The sequence below is a fragment of the Natrix helvetica genome (genome assembly GCF_964273705.1).
Source record: "Natrix helvetica genome assembly, chromosome: Z".
NCBI lineage: Eukaryota > Metazoa > Chordata > Lepidosauria > Squamata > Natricidae > Natrix > Natrix helvetica.
Window position 1 is genome coordinate 130,469,925 of NC_138554.1, and position 24,480 is coordinate 130,494,404.

The 24,480-nt window shown below is 40.0% G+C and overlaps 1 protein-coding gene across 3 annotated transcripts in view; it reads right to left on the reverse strand.

Annotated features, from left to right (window-relative positions):
- Window positions 1-312: 312 nt before the first annotated feature.
- DNAJB6 (DnaJ heat shock protein family (Hsp40) member B6) overlaps window positions 313-24,480 on the reverse strand; it is a 66,839-nt gene continuing 42,671 nt past the window's right edge. For all 3 annotated transcript variants that reach the window (XM_081971503.1, XM_081971501.1, XM_081971502.1), the window contains exons 9-10: window positions 6,915-7,109; window positions 313-1,485 (exon numbers count right to left, since the gene is read on the reverse strand). In XM_081971503.1, the coding sequence (XP_081827629.1) occupies window positions 1,403-1,485; window positions 6,915-7,109 (278 nt within the window). In that variant the 3' untranslated portion in view covers window positions 313-1,402. The remainder of the gene's footprint in view (window positions 1,486-6,914; window positions 7,110-24,480) is intronic.

Genomic DNA, 24,480 nt, shown 5'->3' on the forward strand with positions numbered 1-24,480 from the left:
AATTTACGAGTGTCCGAGGTGTTAAAGATCGTAAAAAAACACCTCTAACTGTCTCTTGATCTGACAGGCTCAAAAAAAAGCCTGCCATCGGCACCAGGAACAACCGGAAGTCCCAGCTAGCAATTTTTAGACGCACAACTATTTTCATGGTTTCTTATCATTTCAGTAAAAATCCCAATTAACTTTTTTCTACTGTAAACCAGAAAACATTCAACAGTGTATTTATCGATTGAGTTATATTATCTTCCATTTGATGTTTATGTCCCAATGAGATTATTCTCTGCTTTCAAAAAAAAAATCAAACTAAAAAAATAAGATCTAAGTAATAAGGGAACTTACTTTATTTCTTTAAATATTAGTCACACAGCACAACAATTCAGTGGTATTTCCATAACAAAAAAATGGTTCTCCATCTTGATTCAGACATGTTCCTTTTAAACATATCTTAATGAGTTGCACAAGATTACATTTTCATAATAGAAGCATTACAATTGAATCCAGATAAGTACTGTAAATCCACTTACATCACCATCTTCCTGACCTAAGCTACAATATTTTGGTGTAATTAAAAAAATTATCTTAAAAAAATGAGGGTTTCCAATAAGAGAGAATAGGCAACGCAATGTATTGGTGAAAGGGAAATTAAAAAAAGAGACCAAAACATTCAACTATTTTAATTTGTAGATTAAATAGCAGGAAGGCAGCTCATGCTTGCAAAAAGGTTCTGGCTTAGTATTTTGTTACAAGGTTAAAAAGAAGTCATGGACCGTGCAAATTACACATGTATACAGGTGGGATTATGTAATCTTGCTATATTTATATCCTTAAATTTCCAATTATGTATGTGCATGCGTCACTCAATGCAAGCTAATGAACTATATCTGGATACAACTAGTATACGAATGACATTATAGATCATTATAGAACTTAATCCCATTCCCACTAGAGGCAAATTTAAATATGTTAAGGTTCTATTGGGATTTCTTCAGAAATCAAAAAAATATTCATGATGGCTATTTTAAAAGAATTACAATGTTGCTTACACCTTACCAAATTTGAATAAACATGCTTAGCCCAGGACAGGAAGAGATGAAAAGGACGCATTGCATTACTATGTCTTCAACAATTTTAATCAAAATCTACTCTATTTTATGGTATCTGACATCCTGACCATTAACACTGGTTTATTCTAACTGGGATGGAGTTTCTAACTGGGGTATCTTATATCGCAACTTCACCAAGTATGTGGTGCTCAAGCATAATAGTGCAACTTTAGTGTATTTTAACTGTTATCTCATTTGCTAAGTGAGAAGAGCTGTAAGAAATATATGCACCAAGAACCTGGATGGGATCAAATGGTAGAACAACAAAAGAATAGCATCTGGGGACATCAGAATCCATTCTAATATGGCGCCTTGGCCGCTTTCTTCTTCTTCTGTTCCTCCCTCAGCTTCTGCTTCTTCCGCTTGCTGCCTTCTTTGTGTCCTGAGGAGACATGGCTTGTAAAACATTGTTCATATAGCAGAACTACCCCAATGTAAAGATTGTTCCCTCAAAATTTGAGCCAGATCTTCTGAAAAGAGGCATGGAAGCAAATTTCTTAGGCAACTGCAATGATATTGGATCTACAGTATTGCTTTCTAGTCAACAAGGCACATCTTTGCTGTAAGACAGGGGTGTCAAACTCGCATCGTCACGGCGGCATCACGTGACATATCAGGACTTTTTCCCCCTTTGCTAAACTGGGTGTGGGTGTGGCTAGTGTGTGAAGCATCCGGCCCTGTAGGACCTTCAAACAACATTAGAAGCTCTGACATCACTATAGGCATACCCGTCACAGAAATCCCTTCAATTATTTTTTAAGAAGCCATCTTGTAAGGCTTCAATTCTTATGGTATGAATCATGGCCTGAGCTTTAGTCATGGACCTTGTCATGGAAAATGAATTGAACAGCCTACTCTAAATCTCTGCCAAAGCAGAATGAACTAGAATCAATACATCCAGAAGAATGAAAAGGAAAGGACAAGAGTGAAAACTTCTTGTTTGGCCATTCTTGTCCTTTCCTAGGCAAGCAGGAGATGCAGATGAAGCATAGCCAGCTTTTTTCTGTGCATTGCTCTCCATAACCATGGAAAAGATGGACGATACTGTTGGGGAAACGGAGAATTCGTGCCCAAGAGGCTGAGAAAATTCTCTCAAAACTTCACCTTCTGACATAATTCAGCTCATTGCATGAACTAGTGCTTACCATATACCAGGGCTGTCAAACTCATAGTCCGTGGGCTGGATGTGTCATGCACCGGCCATGCCCTCACTTGGTTTAGCAAAGGGGCAGGGAAGTCCTGATACATCACATGACAATGCCATGATGACGCAAGTTTGACACCCCTGCTATATACCTAGAGACCTTTTAAGTAGTTGTATCTCAAGAACTTTCTGAAAAGTGTGGCTCAGCTAAGCTACGGGCCGTTCACTAGTTAGCATAAGCAAATTAAAGGCAAGCAAAGGAAGTTTCATTTTGGAGAAGATGCCATACACAAAAACAAGTGGATTTCTTTCTCCTCCATCATCATCATCATCATATTGAAAATGATTTATAATCTTCCTTTACCCCAGAGAAACATTTATGGTTAAGACAAGTAAAGAAAGACTGCTTTGTAAACAAAATATTTCAATTTGTCCTTACAAGCTACCCCACAACTCTTCTTTTGATGCTTGAATTTCTACTTTTATTATAAGCTATTTCTCACTTATTTTTAGTAAGAGTCAGTAGCAAAAACAGAGTAGTTTCACTTCCAAAGCTGGGGGCTATAACTGACAGCTGGATAATTTGCAAAGGAGAATCTAACAGATAGTTATCACAGATTTTTGGTCTATCTTGTCACTAAGCAATGCAATTCCAGACCTGATTTTACAACCATTTTCACACAGTTGTTCAATGGATCATATTGTCATTAATTGAATCATGCAGTCCTTAAGCAAATCCAGCTTCCCTCATTGACTTGTCTTATTGGAAACTAGCTGGGAAGGTCACAAATTATGATCACATGACTGCAACTGTTGTAAATAGGAGCTGGTTGCTAAGTGCCTAAATCACAATGCTACAAGAGTGGTATAACGGTCATAACTTTGAGGACCAGTCACTTTTTTCATTGCTGTTCTAACTTTCAGTCATCGTTAAACAGATGGTTATAAGGTAAGACTGCTTGCATTGCTTCTTCCACAGCAGCAATTCCTATCAACGAATACTCAAGGGTGGTTTTAGCTGGTACTGAATTAGTCATATTCTGACGACAGCAATTAGATGTTCCACTAATAAACATGCTACACCATCTTCTAATAACTGATTCTGGAAAAAGCTGATCAGCAAATTTGTTCATTTGTTTTAATTGTTCCCAATCCTGGCAATGGATTCACCTGGAGCTTATTTCTGAGGTGCAAACTGTAGAAATCATGATTGTTTACCGGGTGGATAAATGCCCTAGTCAAATGTGAGCATTTTAAAGCCTTAATTACTAGTTTTTTCTCTGTGTCTGGAAATAAATATACCATAACCTTTCCACCTCTGCTGCCATGTATGTATGTATGTATGTATGTATGTATGTATGTATGTATGTATGTATGTATGCATCAGTGGTGGGTTTCTGCCGGATCGCACCAGATCGCGCGATCCGGTTGGAGAATGAACCCGGAAGTAATTTCCTGCCCCGCCCCCTTGGCGTTTTTTGCATTGGGGCTGACTCCCCGCCGCCACCACTGCGCTACCTCATGTTCCTTGTCTTCTGGCCGCGGCCCCACTCCATGGAAAACATAGGCGCAATTACAGCCCGGAGCAGGAGCAAAGCCCCTTTCCCAACTGGCCCTTCCTCCCTCCGAAGCCCTCCAAGCGAGGAAATGCCAGTTGGAAAAGGGGCTTTGCTCCTGCTCCGGGCTGTAAGCTTCCCTCCGAAGTCTTGGGATGTTCTGAGGAGCCCCCCAAGGAAAAACGCCGCTGCCAGGTAGTTAAAAGTACCTCTCTGATTCTGTCAGACTCTGTCAGTCTCTCTCTGATTCCCTCCCTCCCTCCCTCTCTCTGTTCCTCTCTCTGTCTGTCTGTCTGTCTCACTCACACACACACACTGTGGTCACCTTGTTGAGTGTTCCAATCACATTTGAAACACTCAACAACTGGCCTGCATTTATGGTATTTTGCAGCATTCTGCAGTCATGACTGCAAAATACCATAAATGCAGGCCAGTTGTTGAGTGTTTCAAATGTGATTGGAACACTCAACAAGGTGACCACAGTGTGTGTGTGTGAGTGAGACAGACAGACAGAGAGAGGAACAGAGAGAGGGAGTAAGGGAGGGAATCAGAGAGAGACTGACAGACAGACACACACACAGAGAGACAGAGAGAGACAGAGAGGGGGAGTGAGTGAGAGAAAGATAGACAGACAGAGAGAGAGACACACACAGAGTGAGTGATTAAGTGAATGAGTGAGAGACAGACACACCCACATACACAGAGTGACAGAGAGAGAGGAAGGGAGGGGAGAGAGACAGAGGGAGAGACAGAGACAGACAGACAGACACACACACACACACAGAGTGAGTGAGAGACAGACAGACATACACACACACAGAGTGACAGAGATGGGGGAAGGAGGAGAGAGAGACAGAGATACAGAGAGAGAGACAGACAGATAGACACCCAGAGAAAATGACAGAGGGAGACAGAGAGGGAGGGAGGGAGGGAGAGAGAGACAAAGAGCCAGAGAGAGAGAGAGAAAGAAAAAGAAAAAAAGAAAGAAAGTGGGAGAGATGAAAGAAAGAAAGAAAAAGAACTTATGACCACAATTGAGCCCAAAATTTTGGTTGCTAAGCAAGAGCATCGTTAAGTGAGTTTCACCACATTTTCCAAGTTAGGCATGCCCACCTGGTCACATGACTGCCAAGCCACTCCAACCAGGTCACATGGCCGGCAAGCCACTCTCACAAAGGAGGCCACACCCACAGAGTAGGTTCCAAAAAAATTTGAAACCCACCACTGGTATGCATGTATGTTTAATAGTCACAACAATTGTCATTTCCACAAACCCCTCTCGCCTTGCTTGTCCATTGCTGAAAGAATGGACACTGCCTATCGTAGTGTGTACATTTAGCATTTTAAAATAACAAATAGTAGGCTGTGAGAAGTTGTGCAGAGATCTGATAGTAACTACTTGAAGTCACCAAGCAAAAGTTTGTCCAACTGCAATAGGGGTGACAGACACAATGCATCAGCTCTGCTATCTGGAGGTGGGGTGGGCACCCTTCTTTTGTTTTATTACTAGCTACAGAAGGCACCATCCTTTAGGTTGTGAAAACAACACAGTGTTTCTAACAATTCAGCATTCCCAATCTATGGGAAACATTTGTGGCTAGGAGTGGCCTCTGTGGACATGAAGAACAGCAGGAGGAAAGGCAATAAGGAGCCAGGGGTCCTTTAGTAAACAACAAAAAAGTGTTCTAAAGTTGCAACAAGTCCATCTTTGCTGTTCCTAAGCCCTGATGAGAGATTAAGAAAAGCTGGGAAGTTGGTCTACCTGAGCCTATAAAATTTTCCCCCATTACAGAAGCAATAGATGCAACTCATTGAGACGTGACTGAAATCATAGGAGAGCAGATGTTATGAGTGTGAAGTGAAGTATTAGCAACTCTTGCAGCTGTTTCTGAATTCTTAAATGTACACAATTAAAAAAATTCCTTAAAAAAAAAAACCTCAGCTCTCAATGAATTGCAAAGCCTGAAAGGGACACTCTGAAAGTTCAGGATCATTCTCACAGAGTCATGTAGGTACGGTAGTCCTTGTTTAGCAACCCCAATTGGCAACCAGCAACTTGTCATTAAGCAAAATAGCTACTAAGTGAAACCATGACTACGCTCATGATCTTGTTTAAACTTTCCTTTGCTTTACAAATCTACACAGGTTGTAAATGCAAGGATTGGTTTTTTAAGTTCCTTTTCCTTCACTGTCATTGCTACGTAGGGTCACTAAACAAGGAAGTCACTAAACAAAGACTACCTATAGTCTTTTTGATCTACAGATTCCCCAATTTCCATAAGAGAGAATGGATGCCCTGCATAACAAATTGGGAGAGAGCTTTCTTGGGGGGAAAAAAAACCCCAACCATTTTTTAACAGGCATTCTAAGCTGTAGTGCTGCAATTTCTCATTTCAGCACGTTCATAAAACAGCAATTTAATGTACTTGCCTCTCCTATGATGGCAGCCAGTAAAACAAATAGGGTATAAACAACAGATTACTCATGTTAAAGCTCTTGTTAATCCTGGATGCCAAAGAAAACGTAAGTCTTGTAGCATTAATCTGCAAATGAGATATTTTTTAGATCTGGCAATGACTGAAATGAGCAAAATAGTGAGCAGGCTGCTCTGCATCTCAACTCTTCAGCCGAGTTGTAAGTTTGCAAAAGAAAATATATAAAGATGCACATGAGCCTTCCATGAAAAGTTCTAATTGGATGTGAACAATTAAAAAGTAGCGGTTGAAAAGATGACCCCACACGCTCCAAAACTCAAGATTATTCAATAATTGCCAAGCCTGAATATGAAGCAAGGAAAGTAGACAAAATGCCAACTAACAGGCACAAGATGCAGCTTAGCTCTTCATAGCTAAGGGCATAGAAACTGGATGTTACTTGGGTATTTTTTGCTATTTTCTGGGGAGGGACGGGACTCAAAATATTTTGCAGCCTCTCTGAAGGCAGAGGGTGAAAGAATGCACGTGAAATGCTAGCCCTAAATCAGGATGCAGCCCCATGGTTTCCTTCGCTTCTTCTCTTTCAGTTTTTCTCTATTACTAGAATCTTTTCCCCTTGGTTCTCCCACCAGTTCCCGTTTATTTACTCGCTTCTCATGCCCTGTTTTGTGCACACCTGATGAATAAAAGGGGCTCTCCCAGTTGGTCGTCACCGAGTCGTCGTCCTCATCGCTATTACAGTGAAAGACATGCTTAGGGTAGGTGGTGGGCTTCAGGGACTTTGGAGAACGGACATTAGCCGGCTGGAAAGGCAAGGCATTTTGTCCTCTGCGGGTGCATTCTGCTGCAAAAACTTCTTCATCAGGGACACCTGAAGAAGGGGAGAAAAGAAAACTATTCAAGACAGGAAGGAGCTGGCTAAACAGGTGGGCTTCATGTGTCACGGAAAATAAAAGCAAAGCAAAGCAGCATCTAAGCAGGGTGTTTCTGGGGTCTGGTGACAAAACACCATCTAAGACATGTCCAAAAGGTTTGAGATGCATTGCACATAAACAAGGCTTGATCGAAGCAGCATCTTTATCACCATCAATGTCACCTGACTTTTGGACATTTCTGCATCCAAGACTGTAATTCAAATCCAGAGTTGGGTTTCAAGTTGAAAGGAGCAAATCACTTCAGTTTTTTTGCACTTCAGTTTCTTCATGTGTAATCAAGTAGTATTTCTCCATCCCACTCCACTCATGGTGCCTGGAAACTACAGTGGTGTATTTGGAACAATGAGGAGGAAATTAAGAGAGGGGAAAACACTGCAGGTTGACTCCTGCAGTGAAGCTTCCTATGAACACACAATCATTGTGATGAATCAAATGGAATCACCCTGATTCATCTAGATAGTTCCTTCAAGGGTATGGGCAGACCAATGAAAAGGTATAATACAACCCACGGAGGGTGCTTGCTATAGGCTGCCACAGCCTGAAAACAGCATCCAAATGGAATTATAAAATCCGTATGGGGAAAAAAAAAACCATCTTAAAATCTACAAGTTGTGATGGGCCAGGTAGTTCAGATATGCACCCAGTATTCTGAGCTACTAGTAACAGGTTAACAATGATGCCTTTTTCTTAAAAGAAAAATACTTTTTTTTTAAAGAAAAGATGGTCAGAGACCCTACTAGTGAGGAAGAGACAACTGTAGTAGAGCCAAAGAAAAGATTTAAAAACTAATGCAGAGAGATAAGATGGGTGGAAAGAGCCAAAGAATCCTGTGATTTTATGAGACAAGATATCATAAAAGACAAGAATCGTAGTTGCTGTATCAGACTTCCCACCTATGCACCTGCTACCTATGGTTGCTTTCATCTTACAATCTAGGCTCCATTTCTGGTGAAGCAGCTGAACTGATACTATCCCCCAATCTGAGAAATGTGTAAGCTCCTGAATCCAATTCTGGGTACCCTGTTATTGTAATAAGTCAGAAGGGGTGGTAGGTCAAGAGTCAGAATTTTAGATATTATACATATTGAATTCGTCTAGATTGGTAATCTAGACAATTAGACTCTTGGTGGCAAACTATTACAAAGCAAAAAAAAAAAACAACCCTCAAACAAACAAATATGAATATTTGCTATAACTAAGAAGAAATGTCATAGAGTGACTGTGCTGAGTGACTTCAGTAATTTTCTAGTCAAATTCACTGCTGAGTACCGGATCATTGTATCATTGACAAATGACAGCTGCTGTCTGAAGATCTGTAGCAAAGTAAAACTCACCGCTTCTTACGCCAGCCTGATTCATTGGCTGACCACCTGTACAATTCGGAAGTTCCTTCTGACACCTAGTATGAACCTGCATCTACACTAGATCTGATCCTGCCCTCTTTGATGTGACAATCTTTCTGATACTTGAAAGCTGTTACCATATTTTCTTTTGGTCTTCATGTGGAAACTACTGTTAGAAGAATTTGAGTGATGCCCAAATCAAAGAAAACACTCCAAAGCAAGGGTTACCAATCTTTCGGACCTCAGGGACCACTAAATTCATAATTTAAATTCCACGGACCACTATGATCTGGCTAATGACTGGCAGGCTAGGTGTGATTAGGTGGGCATGTGACTGGGTGGGCATGGCCAACTCGATGTCATTCACATTGAGGAACACCTCGCCGGCCTCCCCTCCCAGCCACTCCTCACCTCCCCACCCGGGCTCCTTAGGGCCCAAACAGGAAGCAGTTATTGGAACTAAGCAGCCAACACAAGAAAGAGTTGACAAAACAGCTCACTTCAAATTGGATCTGATCGAGAAGGAGGCTACCTCACTGAGGACTACGAGCATAGGCTTTCCAAGCAGAGGGAAGACATGCAGGAGTGCAAGGTCAGGTACCGGCACCTGGAAGCTCAGCAGGCTGAGATGGTCAGCAAGTTCCAGGCCATGATGCATTTCCCTCCAGCATTTGCCCAAAGCCCCGCACCAAGAATTTAAAGCAGACCCCAAGTCAGAATTTCTGCCCGCCCCAACCCGCACAAAAAGACCCTGAAGGGGGAGACTCTCTGCAGCAACACAAATATTCATTGCACATATGCGGCCCAGGGGCCGTAGTTTGAGGACCCCTGATTTAGTGCAATATAAAAAAATGCAAATAATTTTTCTGCAGACCACCAAAATTTTCTCATGGACCACCAGTGGTCCATGGACCACCATGCTCCAAAGACTAAGATTTATGAATGTATCATTCTTTGAACAATGTTCTAAATTAAATAGAACAAATCAAATATGCTAAAAAAAATAAGAGTATTTAACGACTAAAGAAACAATTCAGAAATGAAAGAGTTGTTAAATCTCGAATACATGGCTGAGCTCATGTTCTTAACCACACCTAATAATACTCATTAAGCATGGTGTCATCCCAGGTGGTGCCAAATTACGTGCGTGTTTTCTTTGCTGGATCATGAATCAGCTGCCTAAGATGGTGAGGAGGCAGAGTTAATAATTAAAAAGAAGCGCAGCAAAGAGAAGTAGTTACTGTATGGTGCTAAGAAATAAAAACCATTTCAAGAAGAAAACAAGTTTTCAAAACCTTTTGCTTGACAGTGCTTTTGGATCCTAACATTGGAAATGGAGAGACATGCAGAGATGTCAGTTACTTAGCTCAAATGAAATCCTTTGGTCAAATACAAATGACATGTTAGTCTTAATTCTGATCCTGAAAATCCATACATATTCCCCCAGGCTATTTTCTCTCACTTTCAGTTCTAACTCAACAAAATTGGAAACAAGCATAATGGAAAAGACTACACGTTCATTTAACAGACGCATATTCTATAGCAGAGGGTCTCCAAACTTGGCCACTTTAAAACTTGTAGACTTAAGTTGCCAGAATTTTTCAGCCAGCCACGCAGGCTGGGGAATTCTAAGAGTTGAAGTCCACAAAGTGGCCAAGGTTGGAGACTCTGCTATCCAGGGGTCTCCAACCCTGGCAACTTTAAGCCCGACCAGCAAAGCTGGCTGGGGAATTCTGGGAAGTCCTTCAGGTGTAAAGTCGCCAAAGTTGGAGACTCCTGTTCTACAGCACACTTTCCTCGAATGGATTTTTAAGTACGATTCTTCCTCTTCTGCCAGCCAGAGGACTTAAGAAAAAAAAAGTGAGGGGAGGCAAACCTTACCTAGCCCTAACCCTATCCTGGAAGAACTGAAATACTTCCTTCTAAGATTTCACGGAAAGAGAAACAAATGTTTAGTTTACAATCTCTTGCTTCCTGGAAACTGACTAACTTTTGAATGTCATAAGAGAGGAAGGATGTATCTCATTTAGCATAAAAGGCAAATCAAAGGTTATGAACTTTACATTGGGAACAACAAATTTATCTCTAGAATGAGTTGCTATCATTCCTAGCCACGCTATTTTTCTAAATGGACTAATTTGATATATTTTTATCACTTTTTAACTATTATTCACCTTCACCCCCCACCCCGCTTTATGCTTTATGTATTTTACTGTTTGTTTATGAAATTTAATGAAGTTTTTTTTTTTTTATTGCCCTTTCCTCAATAATTTTGCTACCACAATCTGGCTAACAAAATGTGTCAGACTTGCAAAATAGTCTATTTTCCAATTGATAAAACTCGTTTTATCATTTATTATTGAATATGGATTATTTTAAAATGTTAGTAATTAGCAATATTCTTTATATGTTAAAGCAGGCTATTATATGAGGAGTCTTATCTCACACGTGCCTCCTTGTAGAAATTTGCCTCTAGAAGTTGTGGGTGCTCCAACACGGAAGGTTTTTAAGTTTTTAGGAAGAGATTGGATAACCAATTATCTAAAATGGTATAGAGCTGGGGTGTCAAACTCAAGGCCCCGGGGCTGGATCCGACCTGCAGGATAGTTAGAACTGGCCCGGGGGCCACCCTGGAAACAGTGAGGGACTGGCCCTCGGTGCCTCTGTTAGCGAAAACAGAGCTCGGGAGGACCGTATGCAGCCCTCCTGAGCTCCATGTTTGCTGGCAGAGGGTTGCAGGAAGGCATCGCAGCCAAAAACGCTTCTCTGGCAGAGCACTCGGGCCACCACAGGCGCCCTCGTCACAAGTGACATCAAGCTGGCCATCCACCCTGGCTGGCCACGTCCATTCCACCACCACCCCATGAGGTCAAACACAACCCTGATGCAGCCCTCAATGAAACTGAGTTTGACACCCCTGGTATAGAGTGTCCTATTTGAGCAGTGGGTTGGACAAGAAAATATCCAAGGTCCCTTCCAACTCTGTTATTCTGTTAATAATGCAGAAAAAGTTCAGAAATGGTTTTTTTTTTTACATCACCCTAAAATTAAAATACAGAACAGCATGACTTTGTTCCTTTTTACCCCAATTTAAAAAGTTTTAACAGCTAGCTCAAGGCAACAGAAAATATTAACATTAAAACTAGTTCTCTCTTTCATCAAGTTCTTATTATCTAACTTAACTGTAGAATGGCTTAAAAAGACAATTTTGAACAAACTGATGGGTTTACAGGTAACGACAGGACTGTTTCTAAATAATTGGGTGATGTCATTGTTTCCATGTTATTTCTTCAGTGTGGTGGAAAATTCTCTTGTCTAGGAGTTTATTAAGAATGGAATTTCTAAACCAAATCAGTGCAGAAGTTAAGGTTAACTCAAGAAGCACCAAGTAATCCACGAATATGCTTCAAAAATATATCTTTACATACTAGCCCTTCTGCTCCAATTTTGTGACAAACGGCTGTCCATGAACCATGTGTTTTCTCCCTGGAAACACCAGAGTGAAGATCACACGGGAAGTCCCTGTGTCCATGATTCTTCAACCTGCTCCATAAGCAACAAACAATGAACCACAGACAACACAAAGTAATCACTCATTTGCTATAGTGCCTGGACTGACACGAGGGAAAAAATGTAAGGTTTAGATCTACACAGTACTTACAATATACAAGGGTAGTGGATACTATCCTGAACTTGCTGCTAGCATAATAAAAGACCCCACATTTATATGTTTTTATTTTCACGAACTAACTCAGTTGCAGAGGCTACATTTCATATTACTCAGAATTTCAATACTAGCTGCCTATTCTATTAATAGCCAATAGTGCTTTTGTTTTTAATCTAAATGGCCATATAATATTCCTTTATTGCATTAGTTGGTATTCTGAAGTGAAATAACAGAACAAATCATGCTGTCTAGCCACTGGATGGCAACATTGCACAATGCAAAAAGATCAACAAAGAAACCATCTATCAATATTTAGAGGAATATATATTTTTAGTGTTTTCTGAACATTGAAGCTGTGTTGCTAAGATAGTTCCTTGGCTGAAGATGACAAGTTCAATTGCTGGCAGTTTTACTCTTCAGTAGCAAAATTCTGATCAAATCAGATCTACACTGCATTCTTTTTTTTAAAAAGGTATTAAGCACACAACTTTAGTTGTCATGTGACAACTAAAGGCCTCAATGTGACTTTTATTTTTAGCCTTCTGTGTGTTGCAGTAATATCCTACTTAAGTGACATTACAAAAGGATTTAAGGAAAAAGGACTGGATGTTAGCAATGACAACTAAACAGAATTACTCTATTCGGATAGAAGGTTTCTATTCCCCAGCGCTTTTCACGTATAAACTCCAAAAATTCCTACCAAATGGATCCCAAAGCTCGGCTTTCTTGGAAAGCAGCAATTCAGTTGCAAGTGGATAGGACTATGTCCTGTCTATTTCTGACTTAGCCAAAAGTGTCCAAGAACTATTGGAGACAAGACTCCTGCACTAGACAATAAGAACGAATATGGATTTTTTTTTTTTTGCATTTTAGGGAAGTGTCTGTGCTATTTATGTGTTACACTTGTATGGCATCCATCTCACCAGAGGCGGCTCTAGGCAGCTTACACACTGTTCAGTACCGTGTATAAGTGGCGTGCGATTTGCTAAGCTTAATTGGCAGGATTTATCCTGGGCAGAACTCTTACAGAGCAGGCTGTGCCATGACTGACTTAAATGAGCTTAATAATACATGTACACTTGCTGTGAGCTTTTGGTGGGATAGGGTCATTTGCCTTTCATGTTCTTCACATTTTAGTATGCTCTTGGGAAACAAAAAGCATGGGAGGATATGAAAACAAAGCCCTTTCCACTTTGCAGGATTTAGCCTAGAATTTAGACAGGAGAAAGCATTTGTTTCTGATAGAAGAGAATATATGTAGCTCTACTGAATTAAGTGATCCTTGGTGCTTTCTGAGCTTGGCTGTTTTCTTGCAGATGTTTCATTACCCAACTAGAAGATAATATAATCAGTGCTGGAAGGGACTGAGGGTTGTGGTATATACTAGTGACTATTTAAGCAGAGAGCAAACATCACTCTCTTGTTGCACTGATGATGTTACCTAGTTGGGTAATGAAATGTCTGCAAGAAAATAACCAAGCTCAGAGAGAACCACGGACCTTACAGTATCTTTCTCTAAACATACATGCTTGGCATGGCCTGTAGACTATCAAGGTAGTTGAAAGAGAAGATATCCAATTGCCAAATATACATCTTATGGAATGCTTTTCGAAGGCACAAATGATTTTTCAGTATAGATTCACCACCCATATACACCTTGAGAAGAAGAAGCTTATATATTGTGATAGTACAAAAACAATGAATTCTGATACTACATAAGTTTCAAGTTTCCCATAGGATAATCCAGACTTAGGATGTATTGGTTGAAGTGAGACTGAGTTTGTAATTTCTGGAGTGAAATAGCAAAGGAATCATCTTAACACACAACACAACACAACAAGGTGTGATGGATGTTTTCCCTGTGTATGGCAACATCCTGTTTCACACCTTGATCTGAGCTGGACCACATTAATCATCTCGGAAGTGGAATGAAGGTGTGAGTTATTTTATTTTGATAAGCATTCAGATTCACTCATTTGCATGCAAATGAAAAGAGAACACTTTATTTTTAAGTTTCAATAACACCTCATATGTTATTTAGAATAGAATAGCAGAGTTGGAAGGGACCTTGGAGGTCTTCTAGTCCAACCTCCTGCTTAAGCAGGAAACACTACACCACTTCAGACAAATGGTTATCCAACATCTTCTTTAAAACTTCCAGTGTTGGAGCATTCACAACTTCTGGAGGCAAGCTGTATTACTGATTAATTGTTCTCACTGTCAGGAAATTTCTCCTCAGTTCTAAGTTGCTTCTCTCCTTGATTAGTTTCCACCCATTGCTTCTTGTTCTACCCTCGGGTGCCTTGGAGAATAGATTGACTCCCTCTTCTTTGTGGCAACCCCTGAGATATTGGAAGACTGCTATCCTGTCTCCCTAGTCCTTCTTTTCATTAAACTAGACATACCCAGTTCCTGCAACCGTTCTTTATATGTTTTAGCCTCCGGTCCCCCTAATCATCTTTGTTGCTCTTCTCTGCACTCTTTCCAGAGTCTCCACATCTTTTCTACATCGTGTCGACCAGAACTGAATGCAGTATTCCAAGTGTGGCCTTACCAAGGCATTATAAAGTGGTATTAACACTTCACGTGATCTTGATTCTATCCCTCTGTTTATGTAGCCTAGAACTGTGTTGGCTTTTTTGGCAGCTGCTGCACACTGCTGGCTCCTATTTAAATGGTTGTCCACTAGGACTCCAAGATCCCTTTCATAGTTACTACTACACAGTTTCTAATACAAGCAACTATTACTTTAGTAGTTATTTAAAAGGGGGTACAAGAATATTAATGGATCACAAAATTATATATATTTCCCAAACCTCATTTTTAATAGTCCTGCTGCCACTCCTCATTGAAAAGATTACTAAATGTGTCGCTCTCTTAATATTTTATAGTACAACAATGAAGAGTCTGAGTATCTTTAAATTAATATGTTTAATATTGCTTAAACTTTGGTTGAAGTAGATTATGATCCACAAAAGTTTATGTGGCACTAGTTTCATTTTTCTTTAAGGGTCTATTGATGTAATAGTTTAAATATACAGCATTCTTTTCATTACTTATTGCACATAAGGGTATAATCCTACCCTTAGCTGTATACTATTTATCACTGCATATTGTACACATGGGAAAATGTATTTTCTTATCGTCCAACAATATATATTTTTTCTTGCCCAAGGATCATCCTCTCTGCCAAGCTCCCAATCTTAACAATTTATAAATCGTGTGTTCTTTTTATTTTATCTGTTAACATGTCCCCCACCCTCCATTCTGTTCTCAGAGCAACTAGACCTTTCTGACCTCAGGGACCTTTCAGGGACCATTCATAATTTTAAATCCCACGGACCACTAATATGAATTTTTTAAAACGATAAATAGCATTTAGTGCAATATAAAAAATGCAAATATTTTTTCTGCGTACCACCAAAATTTTCTTGTGGACCACCAGTGGTCCACGGACCACCAGTTGGTGACCGCTGAACTAGAGAGAGATATCAAACAATCTCCAATACAGAAAACTATGCATTGGTCAGAGAAGGTCTAATACTGGTGCTTCAAACGCAGTATATCAAATCACAGATTGAGATTAATATTACTTGGACAAATTAACAATATTTCAAGGCTGTGTCCAAAACAGACAAGCAAAATGAAAGCTATCAGATTAATAAATTGGCTCCAATGAATGCATCAACAAGGGTGGTTTTTAGAGAAGGGGAGATTTCTGAATGGAAATAAGCATTAGGTTTTCTTCCAAACACTCTACAAGGAAAAGCTCGACAACATTATAGAGATAATTCCTTACTTACAATTCTAATGGAGCCTACCCATTAAATTTAACATTTTTTTGTGGCGCTGTTAAGCGAATACTCCAGTTGTTAAGCAAACCAATGGTTCACTATGGGAAGTGTCAGTTTCTGGCAAAATTATTGTAAACCATGGTCATATGACTGCGGGATATTGCAAACGGCTGCAAATGCAGCCATATTGCCAAGCACCTATAGGGTATGTGACCACAAAGGGGGGAACAGTTGGAATTTCGAATCATAAGTACCCCTCCCAGTTCCATTCACAACCAAAATTACGGTAAGGAGCAAACCTTAGATCATGGGACAGAAACTAACGGATGATGCCTAGCAAACTGTTTGTCCGGGAATATACTGAACAGTTTAACAGTGAAGATGTTTCTCACGGTTTCTGTAGTTCAATTTTAGAAAAAAAGAAACACCCGATTTTAACAATCAAGATTCATTTTGGAACACTGAATAACAAATATTTGAGACTTTATTTGATCTTTCCATTCTTTTTTACAGTATGCAAACAAACTTCACTATTCTGGCAGAAATCATGATGCTATGTGTCCCAGGCACCGCACACCTAGAGGACTATGCAGGAGTAAGTGTGTGTATGAAGTGGAAATATGCTATGTTTATTCTTTCAAAGAAAAGCAGAGATTTGTGCTCTATTCCTTTCCTACTTATACCAAATAAGAAGGAAAATAAAAGCACTAGAACAGGCCCCATCCATGAACAATAATAAGAAATGAGTCCAGGCAGAATATAAAGGCCAGTGTATACCTTACTATCATTCTGGCAGTGTCCTCACCTGCCTCTTCTAATTTCTTTTAGATTTTAAATTAGAGGGGAAAGATGTCCTGCTAATATGGGATGCTTTGGCAAACATGAAAAGGTGAGATTTTAAAAAAAAAATCAAGTGCAACATGTGAAAATACCCATTTTGTGTTCTTAGCAACAATACAATAATAGTAGCAGTAATAGTAGTAGTTTATTGATTGATTAGTTTTGAAGCCTTATCAATAAAATAAAATATAGTACATAATATAATTTAAGAATAAGATAGCCAGAAGGAAATAAAGTGATAAAGTATAAATATATTAGTACAATCTCCCTTACAGGGTACCCCAATTTGTTCAATTTATCAGCCTCATAGGACCACTTCTTGAATTATAAACTTAGCAGTTTGCTTACAATATGTACAGTACATGAGAGCCCAGGAGGAAATACAATAATCTATAATTCGGTTTCCTTTGGGCTGTATTCTCCAATAGAGGTTATACGTCTAAAAGGGATACATAACTGACAGATGAACAATGCATTAGCAATGTTTTCACTAGTCGGGATATGAAAATCCTCGCGTAAAATGGCAAGAGGTGGAAGGGGCACATTTGCCCATGGAGTCCAATAACTTAAATCTTTCTCTAAGCAACCATACAGACCAGAAAGCAGGATGTGTTTTAGCCTTCATGCTATAGTCAATAGCTTTGAGCCTTTTTTTTCTGGCGTACTTTAGATGCCGTCATCTATCTTGTCTTGGGAGGATGTCATCTAGCTTGGCCTGGGAGACAATGCTCATTTGAGAAAGCAGGGTGAAAATGCAACCAGAGAATCTCAAAATCCCACCCTTGATTGTCTCCACCCACCCCACCCCTCCCCTCCCAGGAGTCTCCAAATACCCGTTTTGGATGTGAGGTAAGTGCAGGGCCCATGTGGAGGCTCATTGAGGGGGGGGAAATGGGCCTCCTGGCAGTTCCAGAAGGCCAGAAACGCCTTCGGGTCTCCGGAGCCCAGGAGAGGCAGTTTTGCCCTCCCAGAGGCTCAAGAAAAGCCTCTGGAGCCTGGGGAGGGCGAAAACAGCCCTCCGTCATGGTGCAGGAGGCTGACTAGGCCACTCCCACCATGGCCATGCCTACTCAGCAACTGGGCAGAGAACCCGTTGCTGAAATTTTTGAAGCCTACCTCTGGATTACAGGCTTCTCTGGATCGGTTGTAGCTATATTTGGAAAGAAATGGGAAGACCACCTTCAAAAGATAGTCAGCGGCCTCCTTCTTTCTGCTGTAAGAACCACTTTCCTATGTATTTTCGAACACAAGGTTCCCTTAGAATTTATAGGAGTGCCAACTACATTCTTTTTGCAAGCTTTTGGGAACATTAAATCCTCTCAGACAAAATCTCTGTCTGAAATTCCAAGAAAATCGATGAAATATGTGTGAAATTACAAATAAGGCAACTTTTCAAAAAAAATCATTTCGTTTTTAGAAAACAGTACTGTTATTATATTATGTGACTTGTTTTTTAAAGAATTTGCTCTTATAGATATAACATGAAGAACTGCACACAAGGACAAAAATTTCCTGACCAAAATGTAGAAAGAGTGAAACCATCTAAGAAACATCTACGGAATGTTTGAAAAGCTAGGATGTTTATAGCTGTTTAATTGCTTTTAAAAAGATCCTGGTCATTTGTTAAAATAATCCTAAATACTGGAATGTATCCCTTGGAGAATCTTGGTAGCATATTTACTACTGCATTATCAAATGTAAACAAATGATTTTAGTACAGATTTGTGTGGATTATAAATGGTGGATTCCCATTTTGGATAGCTATTCTTTCTTTAGAAATAACTAATCAATTTTAGGATTAGCTATAAGCTTTCTTATTGTTGTTTCAGCTTAATTATTGCTAAAGATTTTAACAATCAAACCTGGACTTTGAAAGGGAAAATTTCTTTTGACTTCCTACATGAGTGGTGAGGAATCCTTTTTGGGACAAATGGTAAAAGAATAATGTGTGTGTGTGGGGGGGGATAAGCTCCATTATCTCTGTGAGTGGGACAAATGTGATTCAAGATATCCTCATCCCACAAGTGTATCAGTGTAGTAAAATTATGAAGTGTTCCCTATTGGATTATTTACTCCTTCGTTTATTGGGAGTTCAGTCTGCACTGCACCCTGATCCATCCCAGTTTTCTGTAATATTTCATGCATCTCCATAAATGACAGCACTGCTGTTCCTACCCAAGATCAATCCAGTAGAACCCAAAACACAATGGAAGAAATAAGACTGCAAAAGAAACTCCCAAAAACAAAGATCAGAATAAATCCTGTAGAACACAGAGGACATATTCAACAAGACAAAGAGGGACTTTATTAAAGACACCAGCAAAGGGAATTTTTGAGACCACAAGAAAAAATAGGACAGTCACAGATTTTTCTGTTTTTGCTCTGTACAGATGCTGTTTGTTTATTATTCTGGGTTCCTTTAAGTCATTAACAGCTCAGAATATAATGAGTAGGGTTTTATCACAGACTACATGATTATTTTGCTCAACATAAGGTACTAGTTCAGATCGGCTTTTATATTTCCTGTTTGAGAAAGATGACCTAATGTCAACATCAGTAGAAAACCTTGGAGTGAGGTGAACAGCATTTTGTTGTTTTCCTTTTGAGAAATTATACATAAGCTACTATGCCATTTCTTCTACATACCCCAAACCAAAGAATATATGTACATCAACGTTTTTCCATAAGTTTCCAATAATTATACTTCACTCACTCGCCACTTAGCATTGTCTACTCTGAATCTTGCCTTAGTTAAATTCCATTAGAAACTAAGATATGGGATGAAAAATATCCAAGCAATTTCCAAGTGCTGTTTCAATTATCTATTTTTTCTTAAATTTATAATTTACCCCAGTCCTTCATTTAAGGAGTTTAGAATAATACATTTTCATTTAATTTATAATGGATAAGATTATATATTGTCAAGTCCCGCCCAAGAGCATCATAGAACAACAAAGTGTAATTCTTTACTTGCTTACATCCAATAGACCGAATCTTGCCAGATTAAAGCTTCATCTCACCACACCAAATATACCCTGGGAGATTCTAGGGAGTGCCTATGTTAACTCTCTTCCTGTCACCTATTCAGTTGTCTCATCTGACTCCTTTGAGTGTGCTCCCTCCTTCCTGGGAAATAGCCACTTCACTGTAGTCCATTATTCCATCTTTCCCTTCATAGGCACCATGCTTCGCATACATAATACTAAGTTGTAATATGGCTTGTTTAGTTTTGACTTGATGGGATGGATGAACCCATCAATTGTGGCTTCTAACCATGATTTTTGGCTTAGATTTGTGAGATATTGCTTAATAACCCCATTTATTCAACAAACTATGAGTAAGCCTGCCAAAGTGTGAACATGATGTGTGAACTGAACCAAAGACTCTGATATGGGGTCTGTCAACCTCAGCAACTTTAAAATGTGTAGACTTTGACAGCATGTTGATTGGGGAATTCTGGGAGTTGACATTAGCAGGTTGTAGAGTTGTCAAGGTTGATAAACATTGCCTTTGTATATTATGGTGATATATGAGTGTATCACATTTATCCAAGAGCTATGGAGAAGAGGCTGTGAGCTGTAGTTATAATATACAGACTGAATATAGCAAGTGAGTTAAAACAGCATTATAATTTCTGTGCCAGGCCTTAATTCTCATGAACTTTAGGAAGTTTCAATAACTATGATCTTCTTTCTTTTATTTTCAAACCAGCTCGTAATATTTTTACAACTATGTGCAATATTTTGAAATTGATTCCCACTCTTCCTGTGAGATACTTTTTCCTCCCCTGTTAGCAAACATGGACCTAAACAGTTCTTCCAAAAATAAATGTTTCCAAGCTTAGCTTAATCATGGAGGAGGAATCCATAAACTTCATATGAAGGAGGCTTCACAGTTAGCGAATCAGAGTTAGTCTGTAATAAACAGCATTTGGTAGCTTAACTCCATGAAGCAAAAACCTGGACAGCCTGTTGCAGCCCTCTGCTAGAGGCTCCTATTTTTGGAAGATTTGATCTGGCAAGCCTAAACCTCAGACAAACTATTTTGAAACCAAGCTAAACACTTAACAGTTGAAGAATGCTTAATAGTTTGCCAAACAAAAGCACTGCTGGACTAATGAAAGACCTTAGCAAGATGTACAGCCTCCCAAAGATCTCTACTGTCAGAAGAAGTTTCATTTCAGCATGTTCAGTTCTCGTCACATAGTAAAATGATTGTACCAACACAAACAAAGCAAAGCAAACACAGTGCTTGCAATTGTTAAAGATTAATGCATTTTCATGCCCCTGCCCTACTTTGTAGCCAGATAGGACAGAAGCAGTAAATCCTTGCAGTACCATAAGAATATTAATTTCCACATTATGTCAACTGTGTCCCACTAAAGTGAGCACATATCTGTCAAAGGACTGAATGACCTACTGCCGGGATGCCGAACCTATGGCACATAGGTGCCAGGCGGAGCCATATTTGCCGGCATGTGAGTGGTCAGCTCTGATGTGCATGTGCGCGCTAGCCAGCTGATTTTTGACCTTCCAGAGGGCCATTGAGCCCGTTTTTCTCCCTCCCCAGGCTGTGGAGGCTTTCCTGAAGCCTGGATGGGATAAAAACAGCCTCTCCCAGCCCCCCAGAGGTCCTCCGGAAGCCGGAAACAGATTGTTTCTGAACTTCTGGTTGGCCCATTGGACCTGTTTTTCGCCCTCCCCAAGCTTCAGGAAAGCCTCCGGAGCCTGAGGAGGGAGAAAACGTCCAATTATTATTGAATTATGGGTATGGGCATGGGTACGCATGTGCACGCAATAGCGCACGCACAATTTTGGCACAAGTTTACAAAAAGATTAGCCATCACTGACCTAGTGGACAAGGACAGTCCTTGGTAGGAGTGGATAGATGGGATGAGATGGATTTTCATCCATTAAAAAAAAAAATCTCTACTATATTAAAAATGCTCAGTCCTGAGGAACAGAACAATCATTCCTTGTCTCCCACTGTCATGAATATGCTGCAGAAATAAAACATACATAAAAACGCTCAGCCCTGGAGATTCCTTCCACCAAAAGGAGGAACAGGCTCATTTCCATAAATTTTCATTATGTCAGGATCTAAGAATAGATCCCTCAGTGCCAAGACAGGACCACACTTACGGCTAACCTGATAAATTTAGGCTAGAGTCAAACAAATGAAAAATTAGCAATTGGGTTACAAACGTTTCGTCACCATTCGAGGAGGAGGCGTCAGTGCATTTTGAATTGTGCCAAAAGACACAACTCCAAACGCACTGACGTCGCCTTCTCAAATGGTGACAAAACGTTTGCAACCAAATAAACCAACAGCCTAAACACCAAGCCCAGCTACTAATATTCAAACACATTTCAAATGAAAAATTAGCCTAACATCACTTCATTCTAGACCAGAGCTAGTCCTCAACTTATGACCATTCGTTTAATGATAACTCCAAATTACCAGAGTGCTGAAAAAAGTGACTTACATCTAAGTCCTTACACTTAGGACTGTCACAGTGTTCCAATGGCCGCATGATTAAAATCTGGGAACCTGGCAACCAGTATGTATTCATGACAGTTGCAATATCCCAGGCATACCTGATTGCCCCCTGTGAACTTCCTAGGTGGCTTCCAACAAGCTAAGTCAATAGAACCTGGATTTTCTTAATGACCATGTGATTTGCTTAATGACCATGGGCAAAAGATCGTAAAATTGGACACAGCTCACAATTACTGCACTGCTTAGCAACATTAGTTCTGATCCCAGTTATGGTCATAGGTTGAGGACTGTGTGTACTGAGCTATAATATACATTATTAGTAGTTAGAGAGAGAGGTCTCTAGAGATTCTCAGTCATCTAAGTCATGGTTGTCGCAAAAGTGTTTTTTCCAAGAGGCAACTGAACTTTCTGGTTTTCTTTGAAGATGTTTTGCTTCTTATCCAAGAAGCTTTTCAGGTTCTTAGAAGCTAAAGTAGTAGCTGAAGAAATTTGAAAAAACACTTTATAGAGCAGGAGTGTCAAACTTGAATTCATTGAGAGCCACATTAGGATTGTGTTTGACCTCGGGGAGCCAGGATGGGCATGACCAATTCAACATCACTTGTGTCAGGGGTGCTTGTGGTGGCCCGAGCACTCTGCCAGTGAAAATGGACTTTCACAAGCTCTGTTTTCAACTGCGATGCCTCCCGCAACCCTCTGCCAGCGAAAACAGAGCTTGGGAGGGCTGCTTGCGGTCCTCGCGAGTTCCATCTTTGCTGGCAGAGGCACCGCAGGCCGGTCCATTGTTCCCAGGGTAGCCCCGCAGGCCAGATCTAGCACCCCGCGGCCAAATCCGGGCCCTGGGCTTTGAGTTTTATCCGCCTGTTATAGACAGAGGGTTATGCCGTAAGACTCTGTCACCTTGATGTACACCATTTCACACATCATTCTAAACTAATGGCAGAATTTATGGCTCAGTATTATGAGTGAATGCAGTTAACAGTAAGAGAGGATTCTAATAGTTTACAGAGATGCAATTGGATTGTTAAGCAACTGCCATGCAGAAAAACAGATGTTTCCAATTCAACAACTATCTCTAAAATGATGACATTGCAGTATCGTAACTAAGATCAATTAGAATGTGATTGCATCTATTTTGCCAATAATATTATCCTAGCCTATATTCCTGGATTCCCATAGTAAAGGTCTGTTGGAAAATGCTCAACATAACTTATTTGTGAGGAATACTAAAACCTATTTTAGTATTTAGTAGAAAGTGATCTGCTTCAAAAAACTGCTGGAATACGTGTTCAGGAACTTGATTCCTTCCATCAGCACTTATCATCTCAGCTGATGTTTTGTAATACGGGCCCAATGTTAAGAAACATGGCTACTTATATCTAGCTTTGAGGTGCCCACTCCTATTGTGCAGATCATGACAATTCCCCAGAAAAGATGGCCTTCTATCGATGATCTTATCTAAAATTACCATATTTTTCAGAGTATAAGACGCACCAAGATTTTGAAGAGGCAAATAAAAAAATTAAAAATTAAAAGAAGCTTAATAGAGTGCTCCTGGGGGATGGGAGGGCAAAACTGAGCAAAAAACAGCCCATTCTTCGCTCATTTCTGACCTCACCAGCCCCCAGGAGCACTCTGCAAGGCTCCTAAAGGCTATGCACGGCCATTTTGGTGAGGGGGGCCGCGGTTTCAGGAGGCAAAAAATGCTGTATTCAGTGTATAAGACGCATCCAGATTTTAGCCTCTTTTTTGAGGGAAAAAGGTGCGTCTTATACACCGAAAAATACGGTATGTGATAATTGTGACACTTCCAGGCCTCCAAAGGCACGTCACTCATCTTTAAATTTTATTTATTTAGACTACTTTATTTTGCAAGGACTGCAAAGCGGAAGCTTATTTTGATGCAAAAATCGCTAGTAAGTCAAAAGTAAAGTCATTAAATAAACAAGGATTTTTGGTTGGTTTCACCATGTATGTTCTTACCTTCTGGAATTAAGTAGATGGGTGACAAAGCACCCTTTAGTGGCAATGTATACAGAGTTTATTTAGTTTTCCAGCCTATGACACCCAAAACTTTAGTGAGCTGCCGAATGATATAAAAAGGTGTCACCAAAGGGTGGGACCAAGTGGATTCAGCCCATTTCAAAATAATTATTTAGGCTTC